The 20790-nt window shown below is 39.0% G+C and overlaps 1 protein-coding gene across 1 annotated transcript in view; it reads right to left on the reverse strand.

Annotated features, from left to right (window-relative positions):
* The window catches only part of fam113 (family with sequence similarity 113), a 32697-nt gene that overhangs the window by 11469 nt on the left and 438 nt on the right, over positions 1 to 20790 (reverse strand). The window contains exons 2-8 of the mRNA XM_041779603.1: positions 18694 to 18783; positions 17018 to 17097; positions 16299 to 16531; positions 11685 to 11835; positions 10927 to 11179; positions 9862 to 9939; positions 9669 to 9752 (exon numbers count right to left, since the gene is read on the reverse strand). Coding sequence (XP_041635537.1) covers positions 9669 to 9752; positions 9862 to 9939; positions 10927 to 11179; positions 11685 to 11835; positions 16299 to 16531; positions 17018 to 17097; positions 18694 to 18769 — 955 coding nt within the window. The 5' untranslated portion in view covers positions 18770 to 18783. The remainder of the gene's footprint in view (positions 1 to 9668; positions 9753 to 9861; positions 9940 to 10926; positions 11180 to 11684; positions 11836 to 16298; positions 16532 to 17017; positions 17098 to 18693; positions 18784 to 20790) is intronic.

A 20790-nucleotide genomic window follows, 5' to 3' on the forward strand; every position in this document is an offset into this window, starting at 1 on the left:
TGCATTTACATATTTGTCACAAATTTTGTGGAAAGCCTTCCAAGAAGACAGGAAGCTGATATAGCAGCAAAAGGGGGGCCATCCCCTAACTGGAGCACATGTACAATTAGACCATTACACCAATGGTCAGCAAGCCAAATACTTTAGTCCATAAAGTATATCTAGTAGTTGTTTGCCAGAATTCTGGAGGACTGCCAAACTGGCCATCAGAAAGTCAAAAGTGTCGAGGAAACTCCACTGCTAGTGAAGACTCCTGGATTGACAATGGCTGACTGTAGAGTTCATGTGTTGTAGTTTACTCCTCCACGGTGGCAAATGTAATACGCTTTGTTGCTCCGATTGGCCTGTAATGATTGCAATAACTAGTCCAAACATCCTCAGAGTTCTTATTTTGAAAGGTCTGACCATTCCACATATCTCCTATAGGGCAGAGTCTAGTACAGTGGTTTTCAAATGGTGTGGCAAGGCACACTGGTGTGCAATGGGAGTACAACCATAAGTAATCAGCAGTTATGACACTGATAGTCAGAATTAGATCCCAACTGATTAATCTGCAGGCCGATTATAGCTTATCACAGATTAATCAACACCAGCCAATACGTAACCGATATATTAACCACGTGGTACAGATACGTGTGGCAGACACATCCCTTTAAAAATCACTTGGTAACGTTTGAACTGTAAGTCGTGGGCACTAACATTTTCTAGTGAGCCCGGAACTTGGCTGACTTTCCGGTGTCTCCGAGGACAGTGTTGTCCTATACCACAATACATGACACAGTTTATAAAAACGTTGATAACTTTTGAACCGTAAGTCATAGAAACATACTTTTTTTTCCTCTGAAAGCTGACCATTTTGCCTTTTGTCTCCGTAGCTCTAAAGGACGTGTGTAGTGAACCCGGAACTTTGGTGACTTTTTGGGGTCTTTGGAGATTAAATCCACAGCGTTACATCCGATAATAAGCGTCTTTTTAATCCATTTTCGATCATGTACTTTGACTTTCTTCAATGGGAAGCCATATTTGTTTGACATGCAAATCATTGTGGAAGTTGTAGTTGACCAGTTGCGTCTCTACTGCTTAGAGGAGTAGAGATGCAGGAGTAGAGAATAAACCATAATAAATGCAACTGTTAATTCACATGTCCACCATTATCTAATATAAGACTACTATACAGCGTTTTAACGTCGTCTAAGTTGCATCTTTGTAAAATAAACAAAGTTAATATAAATATAAGAATTTGTGCTCATGTACAGTATATATCCTGTGTATATCAATGTTCTTATTTCATTTATTGGCCGATATCAGATATCAGCCTTTTTTAGCCCCCAATATCGGTATCGGCCCCAAAAACCCCTTATCGGTCAGGCTCTAGTCAGAATAAAGGATGAGCTGGGCTGGAGGAGGGCTGTAAAAAGAGGCTTGCAGAGGGAGCCGCAAAGCATAGCCAGGCAGCATGAGTGTGATTAGCCAATAGCGTGCTTCGACTGATTTAGCCTGGCATCAGCTGATGAGGGCTTGTGTGAGATAAGCTGATCTCAGTTATATAGCAGTGCTTAACCTAGTTGCCTGCCTGAACTAACGCAATACATTTGATTTAATGTAGCATATAAAAGGCTATTTTGTATAGCTATGGTTTTGGAGTGCCTTGAAATTTTGGCCTGATCTTAGATGTGCCTGGGGCAAAAAACAAAACAAAAAAAAAAAAAGACTGAAATCCACTGGTCTAGTTGATCTCAAATTTACTGTACATCCCAAGCTATGGCGCTAAAGGGCAGTCAATATGGCATGCAGGATTTGCCACCCTAACAAAACTGCAAAACTACTTGTTTTCCACTTCTATGGTTACCTAATTGGGTACACTTTGTCCACATTTTACCAATAAAACACTTTGTATTTCATATTATGCAATCCTCTGCTGTGCAGCTCTTATCTTAATGTACTGTAATATTGGATCACTCTGGCACTGGAGTTTCATCAGGAATAATAGAGTTCTTATCTTCAAAATGGTGTTTTTATCTCATTTCAAAGGGAGCAGTAGATTTTATGAGAATTAAAGTGATATGGAGAACAAGAATCAGTGAATTTGAATCAATATTTGATTAAATCTCTCTCCTTTTGATATTACATCCAGCCACGTTAAGTCAAATCACAAACAGAGACACTGTCAGATGACTCGGTGATTATACTCTCCGTCTGATTAGAGGTGGGCAGGGGGCTTTTACACCCTCAAAAGGCTCTTTATTAGCCATTGTGAACTGGCCAAAGGGTGAAGTCTCTCCTGTGAATGAGCACTGATTACCGCTCTGATGCAATCAATGGACCCCGCCGAGTGGGCCGACACGTCTGATTGCCAAGCCCAGCTATAAAACGATAAAAGACCGGAGGGGAAACAGCAGAAACAGAACTTGTGGGATTTTTTTTTTATTGGCATCATTGTTGTTTTTCTACCACAGGCTCACTGTTAAAAATGTCTCCTGATTCAGAAATATTGAATTTCTATTCTACAAATGTTTTGAGATAATGAAAATGTGTAGCTGTTTCAGGCTTTGTTGACCAAACATGAAACACCTGTACAGATGAAATCAAACTGTTGGGGTAAAAGCCTTCTAGGGAGGGTTATTTATGTGAAATATCAATTGTTTATAAAACTTAAGATGGAGTCATTTAAAAAGGGCCCCTAGCCTTCTGGGTAAAATGCAGTCGGTCCCAGCTCTTGCTTAATCTTCATCGTTGTGTTCCTCGACTGTTTACAGGGAGAGCAGGGTCATCTTACCAAGGAAGACTACAAATTGTTGGTTGAAATTGGGTTTTTGTATTTTTGTGATCTGATATACCCAATTTATCTAGTTAGTATGGATCTTCTTCCTGTTGACCTTGTGCACAACTTGGCTATAAGTAAACATCGACAAACTTCACTGCTCTACCCTCATCTTCCTGCAATATTATATCAATCTTAAGTCCTACAACTTCTTCACAACCTGTCTTCATGAAGGTTTAAATGTCTAAATGACCTTTGCCCTCAAAAATGTATTAGATTTAATCTTGATTCAGAGTAAACATTTGTCTAAAACTCAACTCAAAGCATTTTGAGGTTTGAACATGAAGCCAAATGTCCATAAACCTTGAACCATGGCAAAACCGTGCCATGACCTCTCTCTTAGCATTCTTCAGATGTCATACCCACAAGCTAGAAATGAGTTTGAGGCTCTCTAACCTTGACCTTAGACTTATGACTCTCAAAATCAAATCATTTCACCCTTTTTTGCAAAGTTTTTAAGAAACTTCCTCCACGCTTTCTTGAGATTTAACGTTCACAGAAATGGGCCAAACGGATCCAAGATGGTCTCCAGACCCCGACTATCACAGAGGCTTAGAAACTGTCATGAGAAGCAGTTTTGAGCTATTGTATCATTTTCCGAGAGAAAATAATACCATTCCTTTAGTGAGTATTTTTTTTTTTTTGGGGGGGGGGGGCAATTTCACCATCATTTGTCAACCAGCTAAGTTTCATTAATCACTTTTACGGATGTATAACAAACATTGTTGGTATTTACTGTCACAGTTCTGACCTTGTTACTCCTCAAATTTAAACTCTGCTGAAGCAGTAATACAGAGCGACAATAATAAACTTCCCACAGGAAGAAAAGTTGACAAAGAGTCCACAGAGTTGCAAGTTTCTGTTGAACATCACAAAGATAAACAGAGCCGAAAAAGATCAACAGCAGCAGCTCCTAAAGATGCTCCCACAACAAAACTGAGGGACAAAAATTATCGGAGTTTGTGACGAGAATCTAAAGAAGTGGGTCAACATAAGTATTGACAATCAAACCAGCTGAAGAATAAACACTCAGCAAGGAAAACTATTTTGGCCGACAAGGGCAAACAACACATAGAACAGCACAAAAGACTTCCACCTGGAAAAACAGGATGCAAACTCTGAAACTATGGAAATTTAAAAAACATACAATAAAATAAGACAATGGAAATGTGTTTTAAATTAAACTAGAACTACCATCTGCTAATTATAGATCTGCACAAAGTTTCTAATTCCCAATCAGTGATAAGCACAGTGATGTGTCTACAGGAAGGACAAGAGCCTGGGTCACAAACAGGTGGACTGCAGTCTGGATCTGGACCCAGGTGTCAGTCCTATCCAGACCCATGTGCATGTTAAATAAATCTGACAAGCACGTCTATCCAGACCTAAACAGTTACAAGTCACCCTGCTACCCAGCCAATCAGAAAAGCCAACAGATACACACAAAGATGTGGGAAAAGTCCAAGAACCAGAAAGGAGAAACTGAGTTTGGTAAAATCAGAAGATTGACAACAAAGAATCTTTTTAACCAAGAATGGATGGACTACTGAGCCCAAAACTTAATGTCCCTGCTCTATTAGCAGTGCAGCCACAGCTGGCTGTGTGTTTTTCTGCTTGAACAGTTGTTTTGTCCAATCCCGGCTGCTGCAGTAGCAGCAGCTCTGTTTGAGAGCACAGGAAAAGAAATGTAGCACCATCTTTTGTTTGAGGTGCAGAATAAGTGAGAGGCCTCGGCTGCTGGTGAATTATCACTGCTCCTGTCGGGTTTTTTTTTCCACTTACTTGGTGAGGCTGGGAGGCAAGCCCTGAGCAGGCTTTCAACTCTGGTATCAAACACCTGGCCATGCAGTGGCTGGTGGGAATTCTGACATATGATCCAAAGACACAGAATATCCCAAGTCAAGTCCCATGACCTTAACCTCCAGAATGTAATCTGTTCATTCTTAAGTCAGAGTGAACATTCATGCAAAGTTTGAAGAACAAAACTTTCTAAAGAAATATTCAGAAGAGAGGCTCTGGTGTACATATGAATAGGGATGGGGATCGAAACCCAGGTCCATAGGGACCGAAAATCAACAACGTTTTAGCTTATCGATACTGCTATCGAGTCTCACAGGCTCTGTGACGCAACATCATTTTAAGATATAACTGTTGTAAAAACATACATCAGTTCTTTTAAGGTAAACATAAACCAAAAGCACATCAATATTGTGCATCACCAGAATGTACCTTCAGCTGGCAACTTGAGGAAAAAAGACGCTGCCTGCGAGACGCACGCAACCATATCCGCCTGTGCTGGGAGTAACATGCTCTCATATCCCTCTCTTTAGTGGCCTCAGAACATTTTTCTTCTTCAGCTGCTCAAAAAGAAGTAAACCAGTGTAGACATCCTTGGAGGAATCAGCAGAATTTAAGTTAATTAGTGAACATAAGCTGAAAGACGGAAAATATGATCCATTCAGGTAACCTCAGTAAATCAGACGACTGTATACTATATGTTATGTGTTCAAGTGTCACATAAAAATGGGAAGATTTCGTTTTTAACGAGAAACCTTAATAAATACAGTTATGAATATGAAGAATGTGTTTATATTTGTGGCATATGAAATAGATGTTACAGACTGAATCATAGCTTTTTAACTCAAGCTCTACTCAGCTAAGACCACTCAAGTGTAAATGTCTTCATTTTGTTTTTCCACCAAACTATAGAAAAGTATTGATAGTGGTATCGATAAGGACTCGCAACAATAAGGAGTATCGATAAGGGTATCAATATCAATAAAAAGTAACGATCCCCATTCCTACATATGAATTAACAACTCAAAAACAGAATACCTCTGGTCTCAGCTTTCCACGTCAGAGGCTTCTAACAAAACAAAGTTCCATAAAAGCTCAGCCAATTAAAAAAGGTTAATCTATCTGATTGGTGGTCTGTTTAGCAAAGTCTTTGGGTCTTTAGGAGGCAAACTGCCCTCCCTAACAAACATGGAAAACCTTTGCTCACTGTGTGGGAAAAAGTCAGAGTAAAATATGAGTAACGTTCTCTTTTCTCAGTGACTGTTCATCTAACAGCAGGAAAACAGCATAAATTACTCAGCTGGCTTTGGGTCAGCATCACTATTCTTTCATGCTGATGTTTATTCAGAGTTTGTGCTTTTGCTGTCTGTTAAAGGGGAAAAAAATCCCTTTTCAAGCTTTTCTAACAAAAATATATGCTCTGGCCTGTCCACAATCCCCTCAAATACCAGACCCTGACCCCCCCTCCCCCGGCCCCTGAAACAAGCTGTTCTCAGATTTTACCCTCATGATGTAACATGGGGAGTAAGCAACCACTCCCAGATTTTGTTGGCCCCGCTTAGAAGAAAGTTCCACACTTGTCTCCTGATCTTATCAGCTGCCAGCTGAGCTGCTGGATAGTTCAGTAGGTTACCCTGCTGACTTTCGTCTGGGAGATTGTTGTTTCGAAATCCCAAAATCAAGGGCGGAGTCAGATAGCTAATTGCCATTTAAAGCCACAAACACAGAAACAGCTCGTTCTGAGCAGGGCTGAAACAGAGGGGGTTTTTTAGACATACAAAAATCTAATACTGGAGTGTTTTTCAGCAACAAACTTCACAGGCATTTTTGGGAACCTCTGAGAACAATGTAAACCTGTCTTTAAGGGGTTAAAATATGCCCCCTTTAAAGTACTTTAACAACTGTTTTTAAAGGTGGTTATTATTATCATTATTACAACTACACCAGTGATAGACAGGACCAGAGGCACGTCCATCCATCCACCCATCCATCCATCCTGAGAACACATCAAGATAATGTACACTACATACTAATGTACACTCTAATTCAGGAAAAACTACAGCAACAATAGGATATCATAGTTTTGTTTCAATAATGCGTTATGGGCCTTTTCATTTCAAACAAGCATAAAAAAAAAAAAAAAATCACCTGCAAAAAAATTCACACAAACACTGAAAACCATTCTGAATGGACGTATCAAAAACCTACAGGTCATCTCATTTTGTAGGGAAAGATTCCACCACTACTTCCTTTAACTCTGTTTCAAAGGGCAAGGGGGCACTAAGAAGAAGTATCTTATTTTGAGACTTAAGCTTAAAGATGAGCTTAAATTCTGCAGGAGATATGGATAGAAACTAAAAACATCATTTTCTGGCAGGCATAAATATGTGACAGCTGCACAGGTATTAATGTGTGTCAGTGTTAATAATCAAACTTTACTTTTATTGTGCTTACTTTGCACAATGCCTCCAATTTTACACATCAGCACATCACCCAAACCTGCTGTTCATTTGAAAATGCCAAGTTTGCAGCTGCAGGTTTGTGCAGGCAGGCAGAGTTTAAAGTTTTTCTGAGAATAATAAGGAAAAGGTGGGAATAGTTCCTCAGTTATTCCACCACTACCTCCATGGTGGTGACCAGCAGACTGTGCAGGATGATCGACAAGCTTTTAAAAATGTATTTATAATTCAGAACCTCACCTACACACATTTACTCGGAGGAAAAAGGCAAGCGAAGCAAACAAACACAAACTAAGGCATTAAAAAACAAACAAAAGACAGGAATCAGCCTTTTCATACTCCACTAATCCCTGACTCCAGCATTTCTAAATGAAAACAAATAATAAAATTATGTTTAATTGATTAAATTAGCATAACTCCTGTCTCAAGAGCAGAGAAAACACTAAGCAGGGCTTTAAAGGCTTTTGATTAAGTCCAAAAAGAGAAATGGTCCCAAAACCTTTTCAAACATGCAGTTTTCCTTCTTTTCTTTCATTAAAACAGTTTATACTGGAGGCTTAGGAGGACTCGTTATGCTTATTTAATACTGAGCTTGTTTACCTCACAGTCTTTGGCATGCAAAAGTCAAACCATCAGCTCTCTGTCCCCTGTAGAAACTGGTGTTCTTTTTAAAGAAACAAAAACTTCACTTTTTGAAAAAACTTTTTCACAAATGTTGACAAGACTCCTTTTACCTGCAGCATGCATAAATAGAGAAATGAAAACATCACTACTGTGGTGTTGTTCAACCTCCCACCGCTAGAGGACAGCAGACATCTTTAGACAACAAGACCAAGCAATCCTGAGAAAGCCGGTTGCTCCTGCTTATGTAGCAGAACGTCTTCTTCTACATTCAAAGTGGATGGACTTATTTTGGCTTCCAAAACATTAAAGACGGTTCAGACTTAGACAACACTCCAGCTGTTTGCAAAATTTGTTACACCGGGGTGAAATAATCACACACAACTAATCAGCAAGCTCTCAGCTTGACATCATAGTGATAGCATTAGAGCTACGTAGCTGTAATACTATCGTATGCTAGCATTAAGAATGACTGCTTCCACAATGCAATAAAAACGCTGTAGCCTGTTAGGTCATGCCCTCCTAACAACAAGGTCCACCAGTCCTTCAAGCTGGACATGAGGACCAGCTTGTTTCTTAATGTCTCCTGGTAAATTTTTTACAGAGGGAGGCAGTGATATCAGCAAGCATCGTAACAAAAATGTTTAAAAAAGTTCAAGTTTAAATGTTAAAACTTGAGTACATAACATTCGATGAGACCCTTGTAAAATCAGCTCTACTCCCCCTCCCGTCCTGTTCTTCTCCGTGTTTGAGCTCCGTAGCTCCGCCCCCTTCTCACATACCTCCTCGCGGATGTGCATGTCCACTCAGCATGAACAAATTCTACATAGGACCGAACATCGCCATGGTATCAACTTCTCACCGAGCTGAGAGGTGGAGCGCACCTACTACAGCAGCCAAAAGGAACGCTCCCTCTGACCTGAGCCGGGATTGGCTGTGAATGCTAGCCTCCTCATTGGCTGAAGCATCATACCTTGCTGATTTTCCTCAAGTGAGTGTGCAGCGGGAGGAAGGGTTGCAGAAGTGTGTTATTCTGTTAGATGGCTTTGATAACAAGACCCTGACGGGTTGTGTTGTTTTCGTGAGCATATGATACTACAAATAATGCGCTTACTATGGCTTTAATGAGCTATCTGGCTCCGCCCCTCTCAGGAAACAGACATGGCTTGATGGATGTGGTTCCCCAGATTCTCATTTCAGCTGACAGGAGAATCAGAAGGGGAGGGCAGGACTCTCTCCAAAATGGAGAGGGCCAACTGAACCTGACATCACATAACATCATGAGGGGAAAATCTAAGAACGACTTGTTTCAGCACACATTTTCTGAAAGTTGGAGAAAGACAGGGGGGAGGGAATGGATTTTTCTGGCAAGGGGAACATATGTTTTGATAGAAAAGCATGAAAAAGCAATTTTAATATGTGACCTTTAACAAACCTCTTTCCCTTCCTTCTAAAGCTTTTTATACTGGAGTCATTTTTACACAGAGGCAGTGATGCCATGACATCCAAGCCTTGATGTTAAAAAAAAAAAGGACACTGTAATCACTGAGTTAGATGCATTTATTTACAGCTCTGTCTCTGTTCTCAGTGTGCAACAAGGAGGTGAAAGTATAACGTATTTGCTCTGTTCATTATAAACATTTCCTGATCCCTTTATGAATAAATATACAAAATTAAGTAATTTCTTTGCTATATGATCATGACCCTCACAACAATTAATTGGTGCTGGTGGTGTTTAAACTGGTCTTTAAACAAACAAAGCTGTCACATGTTTTTAAAATAGAAATCACTGTAAATGTGCCTGATGGACACTTAAGACGACTCATGTTAATCATCATTTCAAAGTGGGGCAGCAATTGCATGAATTGGCTCCATAAAAATCAGAGTTAGGAGCTTAAAATACCCCCCCTTTAGTTACAGACACAAAGAGTAAGCACAGCTGTAAAACCAACAAGACAATGGTTCATTACCTGAGTTTGTTGAAGGCAGATCCAGTCTGTCGGACCAGAACTGACTCTGGTCGTACTGAGTAGGACGACATCTCTGCGGGGGTACTGTGATAAAGAACACAAAAAATACAAGGAGGCATTCAAATAACAACAGGCATAAACAGCTATTAATTATCACTTATTAATCAGTTTATGTAACAATCATTTCACCAACCCATGTGCTGCAGGGGTCTCGGTCTGGGCCTCTCCAGTCTGTGTGTGTGATATTCAAAGTCCGTGTAACCCTGAACAACTAAACATTAAGACGTGATTAGGCCTTCTGACAACAATTTTTCTAAGCAGGAAAAGTATAGCCAGTGATAACTGACTTCTCTGCGAGACATTTACATCTGCAACGTGAATGCTGTAATTTCTTTTCTAAAACAAGGAATAGCACCATTTAACTTGAGTCACAGCCCAACAGTAGTGTGTAAGGCTTTATTCATGGTCTTTCTCCTGAAAAAAAAAATAATTTAATGATTTTCTCACAGTTAAGGGGAAAACAGACTAAAAATGTGCTAAAAACAAAAATAAGAACACTTAACTATCGAAGATCACAACCCCTGTGAGATTCTCTGCACAGTTTCTTCATATCAAGGAAGAATTTTTAAACAAAGTTTACTTCTCGTATGAAGTACTATAATAAGGTAAGGACCTGCTCCATTGTCCATTGTTTTGTGTGCTCTACAACCTTCAGAAGTAATATCACAAAGGTTTATAGGCACTAGAAGCAGCTGACAGGAATATTTTATCTGAATGCAATACTGCATGTTACTGAAGAGGGTCTGTTTTGATAACCACCATCTAAGTCAGACTCTTCAGCAGTGCCCACCATCTGTTTTTCAGATTTGCATTTGATTTTTGTTTGCTCTTTCAGAAACTGAGGACATGCTGACCCATTTTGTCACATGAAACAGTGGCTGGGTTTTTGAAGAAATAAAATGAATAAGCACAGCATTTTTCACAATCAAAGCAGAGCATTCCTACCACTTTTATGCATGTAAAAGCTTCACAAACTGTTCTTAGGTTAGGAGAAAATCAGGACTATTTTCCACCGAAATCTTCAGTGAAAACATGCAACCATGTTTCAAATTCTTTAGGCTACAAGGAGAGATATGTTTCTGTTTCAAAATTAGCACAATAAATTGTAATGTTGTCGCTATCAAGCTTTTGCTTTCACACATTGCAAAACTTAGAATTTATAAAAAAAAACAAAAAACAGCAGTTTTAGTGCACTCACCTTGTCCTTGGAAAGGTGGGGGCTCATGCAGGTCGACCCCCCATGCATCTGCAATGTGATGCAGCAGCAGGCTGCTGATCTGTCGATGGGCCAGAGCGTCCCAGTGGACGCCATCCAGCATGCGGTGCTGTAGACTGAGGCGAAAATGGAAGTGCAGGTCGAGGACATCCAGGCTGTACTCCTTTGCAGTCAGACAGCTGTAGAAGTTTGCTTCAATCACATCATGACGAAGCGAGGAGGCCAGATGACTCACCTGTAAGGACACAGTTTTAATAATAGATCAATAGATGGTGGAGATTTAAACCCCCATTTATCAATAACAGTAAAATACACATATGCATAGGTTTACTTTTGAAATATGGAGGACTTATTTACTCAAAACATACGGATTATCTTATATTTTCCTGAAATTATCTTTCAATGTAGGGTTCCTTTATATCAGTCAGTGGCAAAAACAATAACTTTTATTGGGCCTGTATTGAGTGAGGGCGTTCTCCTGCAAAGATTGTTTCAGGATGCCTACATTTAATTATGTGAAAAGGGCCCCAAGTGTATATGATTCCTCTCATTCTGAGGCCAAAACTCACAAATTTAATCCATGCCAAGGTCCTGTGTTACCTAGAAAAAAGACAATCTATGGCGCAAAACCTAGATTTACGCTTCAGTTCTTATTTTGGGTCATGTACTCTGCGATATAATGAAGCTTCTTTCGAAGTGTAACCAGGTTCTGTAGTGTTTAGACGCAGAGAAAAACTCACTTCAGGCACCAAGAATCCTCCTTTTATTTTCCTGCCAAGCGGCATGGCCATGTTCCACAGGATGAGACAGTCGAGAGGAACAATGTTTTTAACCTGGCTGAAGAACTGGTGGAGGTTTTCTTTGTACTCCTCGAGACTTCCTGCTCCATACCTGGAATAAAACAAGAAAAAACAAAGCAGGTACAATAAATAACTCTGCAAGAACAGCACTTCATAAATCTTTTTGAAATAAAAGCCCTCTAGGATTAAATGCTCAACAACAGAAGGCTTTTTTTAGATGTACAGATGTGAAGCAACCATGCACAAGTGCTAAGCCATGGTGCTGTTAAGTTGGTTTGATTTTTAGTTACAAAACTTTGTAAAGTTTAACCTTTTTGTCTGCAATAACCTTGATAATGATTAGAAAATAAATCCCTTTTAACCTGTCACCCACGCTGGCTATTCAGGATGTTTGGAATTTATCGACTTTTACACCAGCTACAAATGTGAAATACTGAGTAAACTTGGTCTAGCTACACAGTGCTAAAGAGAAGAATCTCATGATTCTATCAAGTCCAGCAGTAACTGCTCACAGACACATAGCAGCAGCAGCAGCTACCCCTTCAGTGTGAGGAAAACAGAAAAATCACCTCATCGTGTTTGTCTTCTGTCCTATGGTTACCCAATAATCACTTAAAATCCTGGCAATTGTGGTATCTAGACAGAGGTAAGGTTCAAACTAGGGCTGCATAATAGGATGATCATAGATCGTGAGGAAATAGAATGTTTTTAAGATCTGCTGAAGCCATTTTATTGTAGAATTGGCTCTAGTATGTCTAGATCTATGTTCAGTCACTCTCCCCTTCTGCTTCCCAATGGAGCGTTGATTCATGGCACCAAAGGAAAACAAAACTTAAGACCGAGTCCAAAGGAACTCTAATTGGGCTGTATGGAACCGCTTTGTGATTTTCTGAACTATCACTGTGCAAAAACTGTTATTTGCACAATCTGCACAAAGATTACAAACTTTTTTGATGATCACAAAAAGAAACGGAGAGCAGAGATCAGACACACCACAACCAGCAGAGGAGAGAGAGCAGCAGAGACAGATGATCAGTGATCCTTTTTTGAAATCTCCACAGCAAACATTCTGATATTCACCACTTTACAAACTTACTAACAGGTGTCTCCACCTTTTCGCATGAGGTTTAGCTGACCGGATAATGTAATCACGAGTAAAACTATTAAATACCACTTGGTTTCCCTCTTTGAATTAAAAAATATAAATCCAGATAAGTAAAAATAAATTAAGGTCATGACCTCTTTGAATATCATAGAAATTCATCACATTCTAGATTATATTTATATTCGCTTATTTTGTTAGTCCAGTGTTTCCAAAAGTGTGGGCTGAAGCCAAGAAGTACTGGAGATGGACTGGGAGAAATCTTTTAAAATAATTACAAATCTCATAAATAAATTTAATTTATATAACATAATATATTGTTTTAAATCATAATACATTTTTTGGTTACATGTTATTATTTTAAGACTCAGAAGTAACAAAACACAGCCAGAAGTTTCAATTCATGTCACCATTTTTTATCATTTATTTTGTCTTATAAACCAGTGTCGCACTGGTATTGGATTGACTGGTGACACTCTAGGGAGGTTGAATGTCTAACAGCATCTTCAGAGACATTAATACTTTTTGAGCAGAGATGGACCACGTAGTGTGTTAATGATAAATATTAGAAATGAAAATTTAAGTGTCTTAGCAGATGCCTGATTTAAACAAAATATCATAAATTGTTTTGTGATCTCTACAAACACTTTGAATAATGTTAATGTACCTGACAGGAGAACATTTGCATTGAAACTCTGCTTTTATGAAACAAAAATAAGATACATAAAAGGTAAATGGTTGAATCTACTGTTATGGCTGTACACAGGTTTTTATGTTGGGGCTGCAGCATACTGAAGTTTGAGAAAGGCTGTTAGTCTATAAATAAGGATAAAGGAACTGTTGTCTTAAATTAATACACAGGTTACTTGTATAAAGCTGCAGCTGACTGATTTCCGTCTACTGCCCACATGTTTTAGCATAAATTTCATGGTTAAAATGTGCCTGACTGACACTAAAATAGATTTAAAAACACAAAAGTGGACACAGAAATCAATGTGGAAAACAATTTGATTCCATTAAATGGACCAGAATGCAGGGAATACATTTTTGATGCACAAAATACCTCCAGACCCTCTTTACATGATGGTGCCAACTATGAAATATATTCCAATACTTCAAGCATTGCTCAACAAGTTGTTGCTACAGACAAATTAAATAGATTGGACTTATAAACTTGATATTTGAACATTTAAAAAAATTCATGGGAATATTTTGGTTGTTCTTGTTAGCAACTCATAAGTTAGCCTCAAAAATGAAATGAAAGGAACCAGAGATTGTATTCCAGCCATAAAGGATTTCCAAATGCATGAAAACTCTTTGATTAAAAAGCACTGTGAAAACTATGCTGATGTCCTATGTGACACTGTGTGTTTGATTTTCTGTTTGTCACGTCTGACACAGGTGGTATACAGAAAAGTCCCCCCCGTCTGACTGACTAAGGAACAAAGCAAGCACACCTACATGATCACTGGCTGAGTAATGTGTCAGCAAAGTAACCCAGGACTTGACTGGGTGACGGCTGTAGGGACAGGACTATGCTGGGTAAACAGTGATGACTGTGAGGCAGTTAATTTTGACTGACAGGTCTAATAGTGAGATTACGGTTTAACGAGGTATAGCACGTCATTTTTCTATGAAGGAACACTGCTGGAGGGAGAAGAGGGGGGCATTCACACTCCAGCAGTAAAAAAAAAAAAAAAAAAAAAAAATCATACCTACAGTGAAAATGCCCTCAGTCCATAATTTTTGTTCAGTTCTAATTCTTGACATTAAGTTGAATATTTCTTTTTTCAAAGCAGAAGGAAAAAAATGTTCAAGAGCTACCAGAAAACAAGGGCAGGAGGATAAGAGGATAGGAGCTTTATTTTGATTTTTCTCTGGTGACAGCTGCTTCGTGTTCTCTGTGCATAATTAATCTCACACTCATGTCCCACTCACTCCGACGGAGCCCGAACAAGATTCAACTTTAATGAAATTTAAGCCAAACAAACGAGCGGGGGACGAAGATGTGCAGTGACATAAAAAAAACAGCTTCATCCTAATAAAATTCAAAGCATTTCTCTCCAGAGATCACTGTCATTTCAGTGCAGACACTGTGCAGGTGATGATTTTCATTCTGCAGAGCAGCTGAAGCAGGCGGACTGTGACGGCTAGGGATGTTTTTAAGAGCTTGTCAGGAAATACAGAAGACGGATAATGAATAATCTATTCAGACGTCTCTGAGGAGACTTTAACAGCAGATAGAGTGACACAGACTTCATTAAATCGCTTTGAAATCAAACAAGACTTTCAGCAGCGGTGGTACATACATGTGAGAACAGAAGTATTAAAAAATAAAGCAAAGTTCTGTCTTCTGGTCTCTAAACTATGCTGACATTCCTTCATCAACCACCAGGGGGCTCTCAATCAATGCAATAATAAAGGTAATGAGTAGAGATGAGCTACTGTGAGCTCTTTTCATTTTTTTTTTAGGAGTACTCAATGAGTAACTGAACCCTCAGACCACTTTTTTCAAATGTACCATAAAAAATTTAAATAAAATTCGCCAGGTAAATAAACCATAGTCTGTTTTTGAAATCTCCCGAAGGGGAAAAAGGTTTACAGTCCTGCTGTGTGAGAATTTAAATTTCATTCAGCATTGTACACCAAAATTCATTATTTTAGGAACTCTTCATTCAAAATGGCACTGCAGCAGAAGTTCTTGACATTCACTTGGTCTGAGTGTTGAGCAGGCTGGGAGAATTTCTTTGGATCTTCCCACAGGATGGCAGTGTGAGCAAGGTAGGCCGGGATAGTGCAAGCCTCAGCCACAAGAGAAAGCATGTCCAGGACTAACAACTAGAGATTTTCCAATACCATTTTTCCTTCCGAATACAGATTCCGATACCACAGAGGTATCAGCGTTGAGTATCGGCTGATACAGAATACCAATCTGATATTGGTGTAAACTTTCTGGACTGACTGTGCTGTGGAAGACAAGCAAATTATTTTAGCCTTACATTTGATTCAGAACTTGGCTAAACAAATAGAATCATAATGTACAGCCTCTCTGTGACAGTTAGTTTCCTGCTTATTGTGATTTTGACCACTAAATATTAAAATAAAAATCACAGGGGGGGTGTAGATCACAGGCTTTCTCTTCCATTATGAAAAAGCGACCAATGTCTCCAATGGAGCTGCTTTACCAACCAAGAGGCTGAACCAACAGACCTATTAAACCTGCTCGCCAATGGTGCTACCAACAGTTATAACAGCCCAAGATCACCAAGAACCTCAGTGACACACTCATAGACTTGTCCGGGGAGTAAAAAAACACTACAAGTTTATATATAAGCTTGCTGGTTATTTGTAAACCACTGAGGAGGGTTGATATGGACACAAACAACTTGGATATGATATTTATAAAGACACTTTGTTCAAATAGAAATTAAAGCCTAACACGGCTGTGCTACCTGCTGATGTCCCAGACACAGGAGCTGACTATGATGACGTCCGGTTTGATTCCTCGTTTGAAATCCTCCAGGACGCTCTTCATGTATGAGGAGAAGATCCGGGTCAGGAAGTAGAACCGCAGCAGGTGATGGTCTGAGCGGTACTGTCGGACCTCTTTGTACTCTGTGCCATTATTCATCGCACCCAATCGACCCCCTTCTATCAGGAGGTCCTGTTCAAAGGAGAACTCCCCCTAAAGCAGAATCAGACTATTTAATTATTGAGGAAAGTCTGTGGAGCTCTGACAACATATCTGCCTTTAGGATGTGTTGTTTATTCACAGGAGTTATCAAGCTGCATCCCTCTTACTTCCAATTTGATTGTGTCATTCATGATCACCGGTCAGGAACTACTATGTAATCTCTCATATCTGTTGGTGGATGTGCTACATGCTAATCATGTCATTTCTTAGTCTTATTGGTAAGTACTTGGCTTATTAAACTCACAATCACGACAGCTCATTTTAAATTTTAATTTCCAGTAAATAAAAGTGAACTCTAATCACCAAAGCCTGTTCAAGCATCTTTGATTTACTCTCAACTGAAAGAGCACAGAGCAATCATTTAAACTGAGCCAAGGTTACAAAGTTAACAAAAAACATGGATTTAGAGAAGGAAGAAGCTTGACTACGGGCACGTCACTGCTGTCTCATGTGAACTAAGAGATTGTAAATATTTACCTTGGTCTTTAACTGAGACAGAGTCAAATACCGATCCCTTTGAAGCAGCAGAACCAGGTCTTTATAAATGGCGCGCTGCACTGAAATCAAGGAACAAAGGCGACAGGATTAAGCCACAAAAGAAGAAAATCTCCATACGTCAGTCAATAGAAATATACAGAGCTGAGAGATCAAGGAAATGTCAAGTGAGTGAGACACCGCTTTAATGTGATCCAGTCAAAAAACATGTCAGAACATTCCTGAGAACATTTAAGGATTTAACCATCAGGACAGACAGACGTCTGATTTCTAATAAGGCTGAATTTCCACTGAAAAAGCTGAGAGAATAAAGCTCAGATCAGAACAAAAATTCCCAAAGTTGAGAGTTGAAACTTGCAGCATCCTGAAAGCCTTCGAGTTCAGACCACTACAACCAGGAGAGCTGATGTACTGTTCTGATAGCGACAAGCCTTCTTTCAAGCCTGTCTTGTAGCTGTGTTCAACTTAAAGCGAACGATATGAGTGAGGACAGTAATAGCTACTCACTTAGGTTGAAATTGTACTTTTATCAAAAAATCAAAACATAAAAAAATGAGAGGGTGCTTCAGTGAAATACCCAGGAGGCTTGCGCTGTGAGCTTGAAGCCAGAGACATCCCATCTTCTGTCAGTTTCCTCTGGTTACTCCTGAAGCAATTTGGTCTTTTAGAGGAAATGGTGTCACCTCTGATAAGCAGAGCAAACACCAGCTACTGAGACTTTATTTCACCCCGGGAACTCCTGATCATAACGCTGTGCTTCTTGATGATGTTTGAGCCACAACCACTGATAAACAAAGTGCATCTTATGAACAGCGCGTCTCATCCCCTGGGCCTGAAAAGATCAGGCCTCCTTGTTTACTTTCTTACATAAATGATTGTTTCTTAAATAAAAAGAGCAGGTAAAAATATAAAAACTGCCACATAATTGCACTACACCCGACTACTGCACTGTGGCTTTTGAAACACTCTAAAACCAGCTGCTGGGGACTTGACAATCATCAGCCAGCCTGGTTCCAGCTGATCCACTCTGACAGCTGTAAGTGTCCTTTCTATAACAGTGTCAGAGTGTTGTGAATCTTTGGTTTAAACTGGGTTTAGGTCAGTTTGTGTTGATAAAAAAAAGCAAAGAAAGGAGCACCCTCCAAGCACAAAAACTTTTTAAAGGTGCCAGACAAAGACTTACTAGAGTTAGAGAAGTGTCAGCACTCAAAATGTCCTTTTTAGTAGTTTTATTCAAGGCAGCAAGGCACAACGGACGCGTTTCGACTTAGTCTTCCTCAGCGTTGTGAAACAATGCACGGAAGAGCGCCTTAAATACAGGAAGTCTACAGGTAAACATTTCAAAATAAAATACAATGAAATTAACTTCATAGATTTCCTGCTAGGGGCTCTAACGCGTAGCAATACCTTGTACAAAGATCAATATAAATTGAAATATGGAAATGCTACAGTGACAATACAACAAATATATATACAGTACAAAAAAAATGCACAAAGAATGTACCCACAAATACATAGCCGACCACAGACATGACTCTCAAGTCATAATGACAAAGTATTAAATACTGTATCAGATAAATAATCAAAGATTATGAAATAAAAAGGACATTTTGAGGGCTGACACTTCTCTAACTCCAGTTTGTGTTGATGCCTCTTACCTGAATCTCCAAGAACCACAACAAACTTGTTGTGCAGGAGCTGTCTGGCCTGGTTCTGAGTGATGGATAGCCTCATGATTGCACAGACGACTGTTTGGAGACAGAAATAAACAACAGATACAACATAATCATATATTTTTATTGCATGATGTCCAATCCTTTAGTTTTGTTGACATAATTTATTGGTTAAACTGATTTTGTCTGGTAGGGCAGGGTAATAGATCACGCGTTTAAGATAGATATATTTGAAAGGAGATAATGGGAAGGACAACTTTGTTTACAACAATCTGTTCTATCTCTCTGTTTCTATCTGTGATTTTGATTATGGTATGTCATGCTATGCTTAGTAAGAAAAATTAAATACAGTAAAATTACAAAAAGAACCATCAACAGTGATACACTTACTGACCATAAAACATTTTTTTTAATTTGTAGTCTAAACGAGGAGTTTTCATTTTACTTTCATGTAGGATCATTTTTATTTACCTACAGGGGTAGATTATCTTCATGTCATTTTTCATGCACATGTTGACTTTGTGCTGCGTGTTTTTCACAAGTCAGAAATGGTCATTTGGCCCATGTGGGTTTAACATAACTGCTCTAGAAGATAAATTTAGTCCGTACTGTAAATAACTTCTGACCTGAAAAGCATGTATTTTTCAGCATTTTCACAGCTGCACACAAGAAGCGACACAAAGTTTTTAACCCACTCAAAGTGGAGGACTGGTATGTCTGGCCCGTCTCACATCCTCCACTCTGAGCATGAACTTTCACCATCTGGCAGACGGTACAGCATCCTCCATATCTGAACTGAACTGGTTAAATACTTTATTTGTGCCCACATCATTTAAAATTTAAATAAAGTTTCTTGGGGCTGTGAGGGTTGTGCAATAACATAGGCAAATCGTGTTGTCATCTTCTCACCTTATGATCTTTTTCTCTTATATTTTATATCATTCTCACTAATTTTATTATTCTAAATGACCATTTCCATGCAGATTTTGTGTGTGATAATGTGTCAGCAACAACCTGGGGAAGTTATTCTGCAGCATCCTCAACAGCTGACTGCAGGACTTTCTCAGCCAACATAATGTCCTGAACAAGAGTCAGATGGGGCTCACACCAAAACATAGAACTACAGACCACATCTACACCCTCCACACACTGATTTAAAAACATGTTCACAAAAACAAGCAGAAAATCTATTTGTTTTGTGGATTTCAAAAAAGCATTTGACTCAATTTGGCATGATGGTCTGTTTCTCAAAATTAATTGGAAAGGGTGAAGAAGGAAAACTCTACTAATTAATAAAACTGTGCATACTGATATGAAGTGTGCTGTTAAAAATGGAGACATGGAAAAAAGTGGATTTAGTGGACTTAGGGGTCGTGTGTACGCTGATCCAGGTCCTGGACCCTTTTGTTAAAACACCCTTGATTATACATAGGTGACATATTGAGGGGTTCATTGTGAGCCTGTTTTTAATCTTATTTAAAGAAATGATGTTGAAACACATCTTACTCTTTTAGTTGGTGACAGATGTTTTTAGGAGTGGGTTAATACAGGAAGGCAGTTTTTACAGCAAACTGTCAGAGCAATGCTTAAGGTCGGGAATAGCAAGCTAATGGAAGGCGACTGAACAAATAAATATTTATGAAATACAATCAATTAGTCTACTTTTTTAAAGCGCCAAATCATAACTAAAATTACCTCAAGACTTTAAACTTAAATCTGGAATAATTTAAAGCCTAAAAAGAATGGTTACGTCTTAAATATAGTTGTGTTTCTATTATTAAGAGCACATTTCTTAAGGTTGTTGGAACTAGCACTGTTCAGTTTATCACTAAACATAAAAACATACTGCTTAACGGCTAATCTGGTTTCCTTCAACGCTAGCTAGCTGCTAGTTCATGGGTCTAAGAAAACTTTTCTAATACATTTGACTAGCTCAAGTAGCCATGCGAGTTACAAACATCGACGTTTCAGTGACTTCACTACTCTCATCAAGTTATTAAAAAAAAACAGGGTATTTTTGGAAGTCCCTCTCACTCTTTTGAGAAGCGAAGCCCGCCAAACCGTCTTTAATGACATGCTAGC

The sequence above is a fragment of the Cheilinus undulatus genome, linkage group 22, assembly GCF_018320785.1.
Source record: "Cheilinus undulatus linkage group 22, ASM1832078v1, whole genome shotgun sequence".
In the NCBI taxonomy this organism is placed as follows: domain Eukaryota; kingdom Metazoa; phylum Chordata; class Actinopteri; order Labriformes; family Labridae; genus Cheilinus; species Cheilinus undulatus.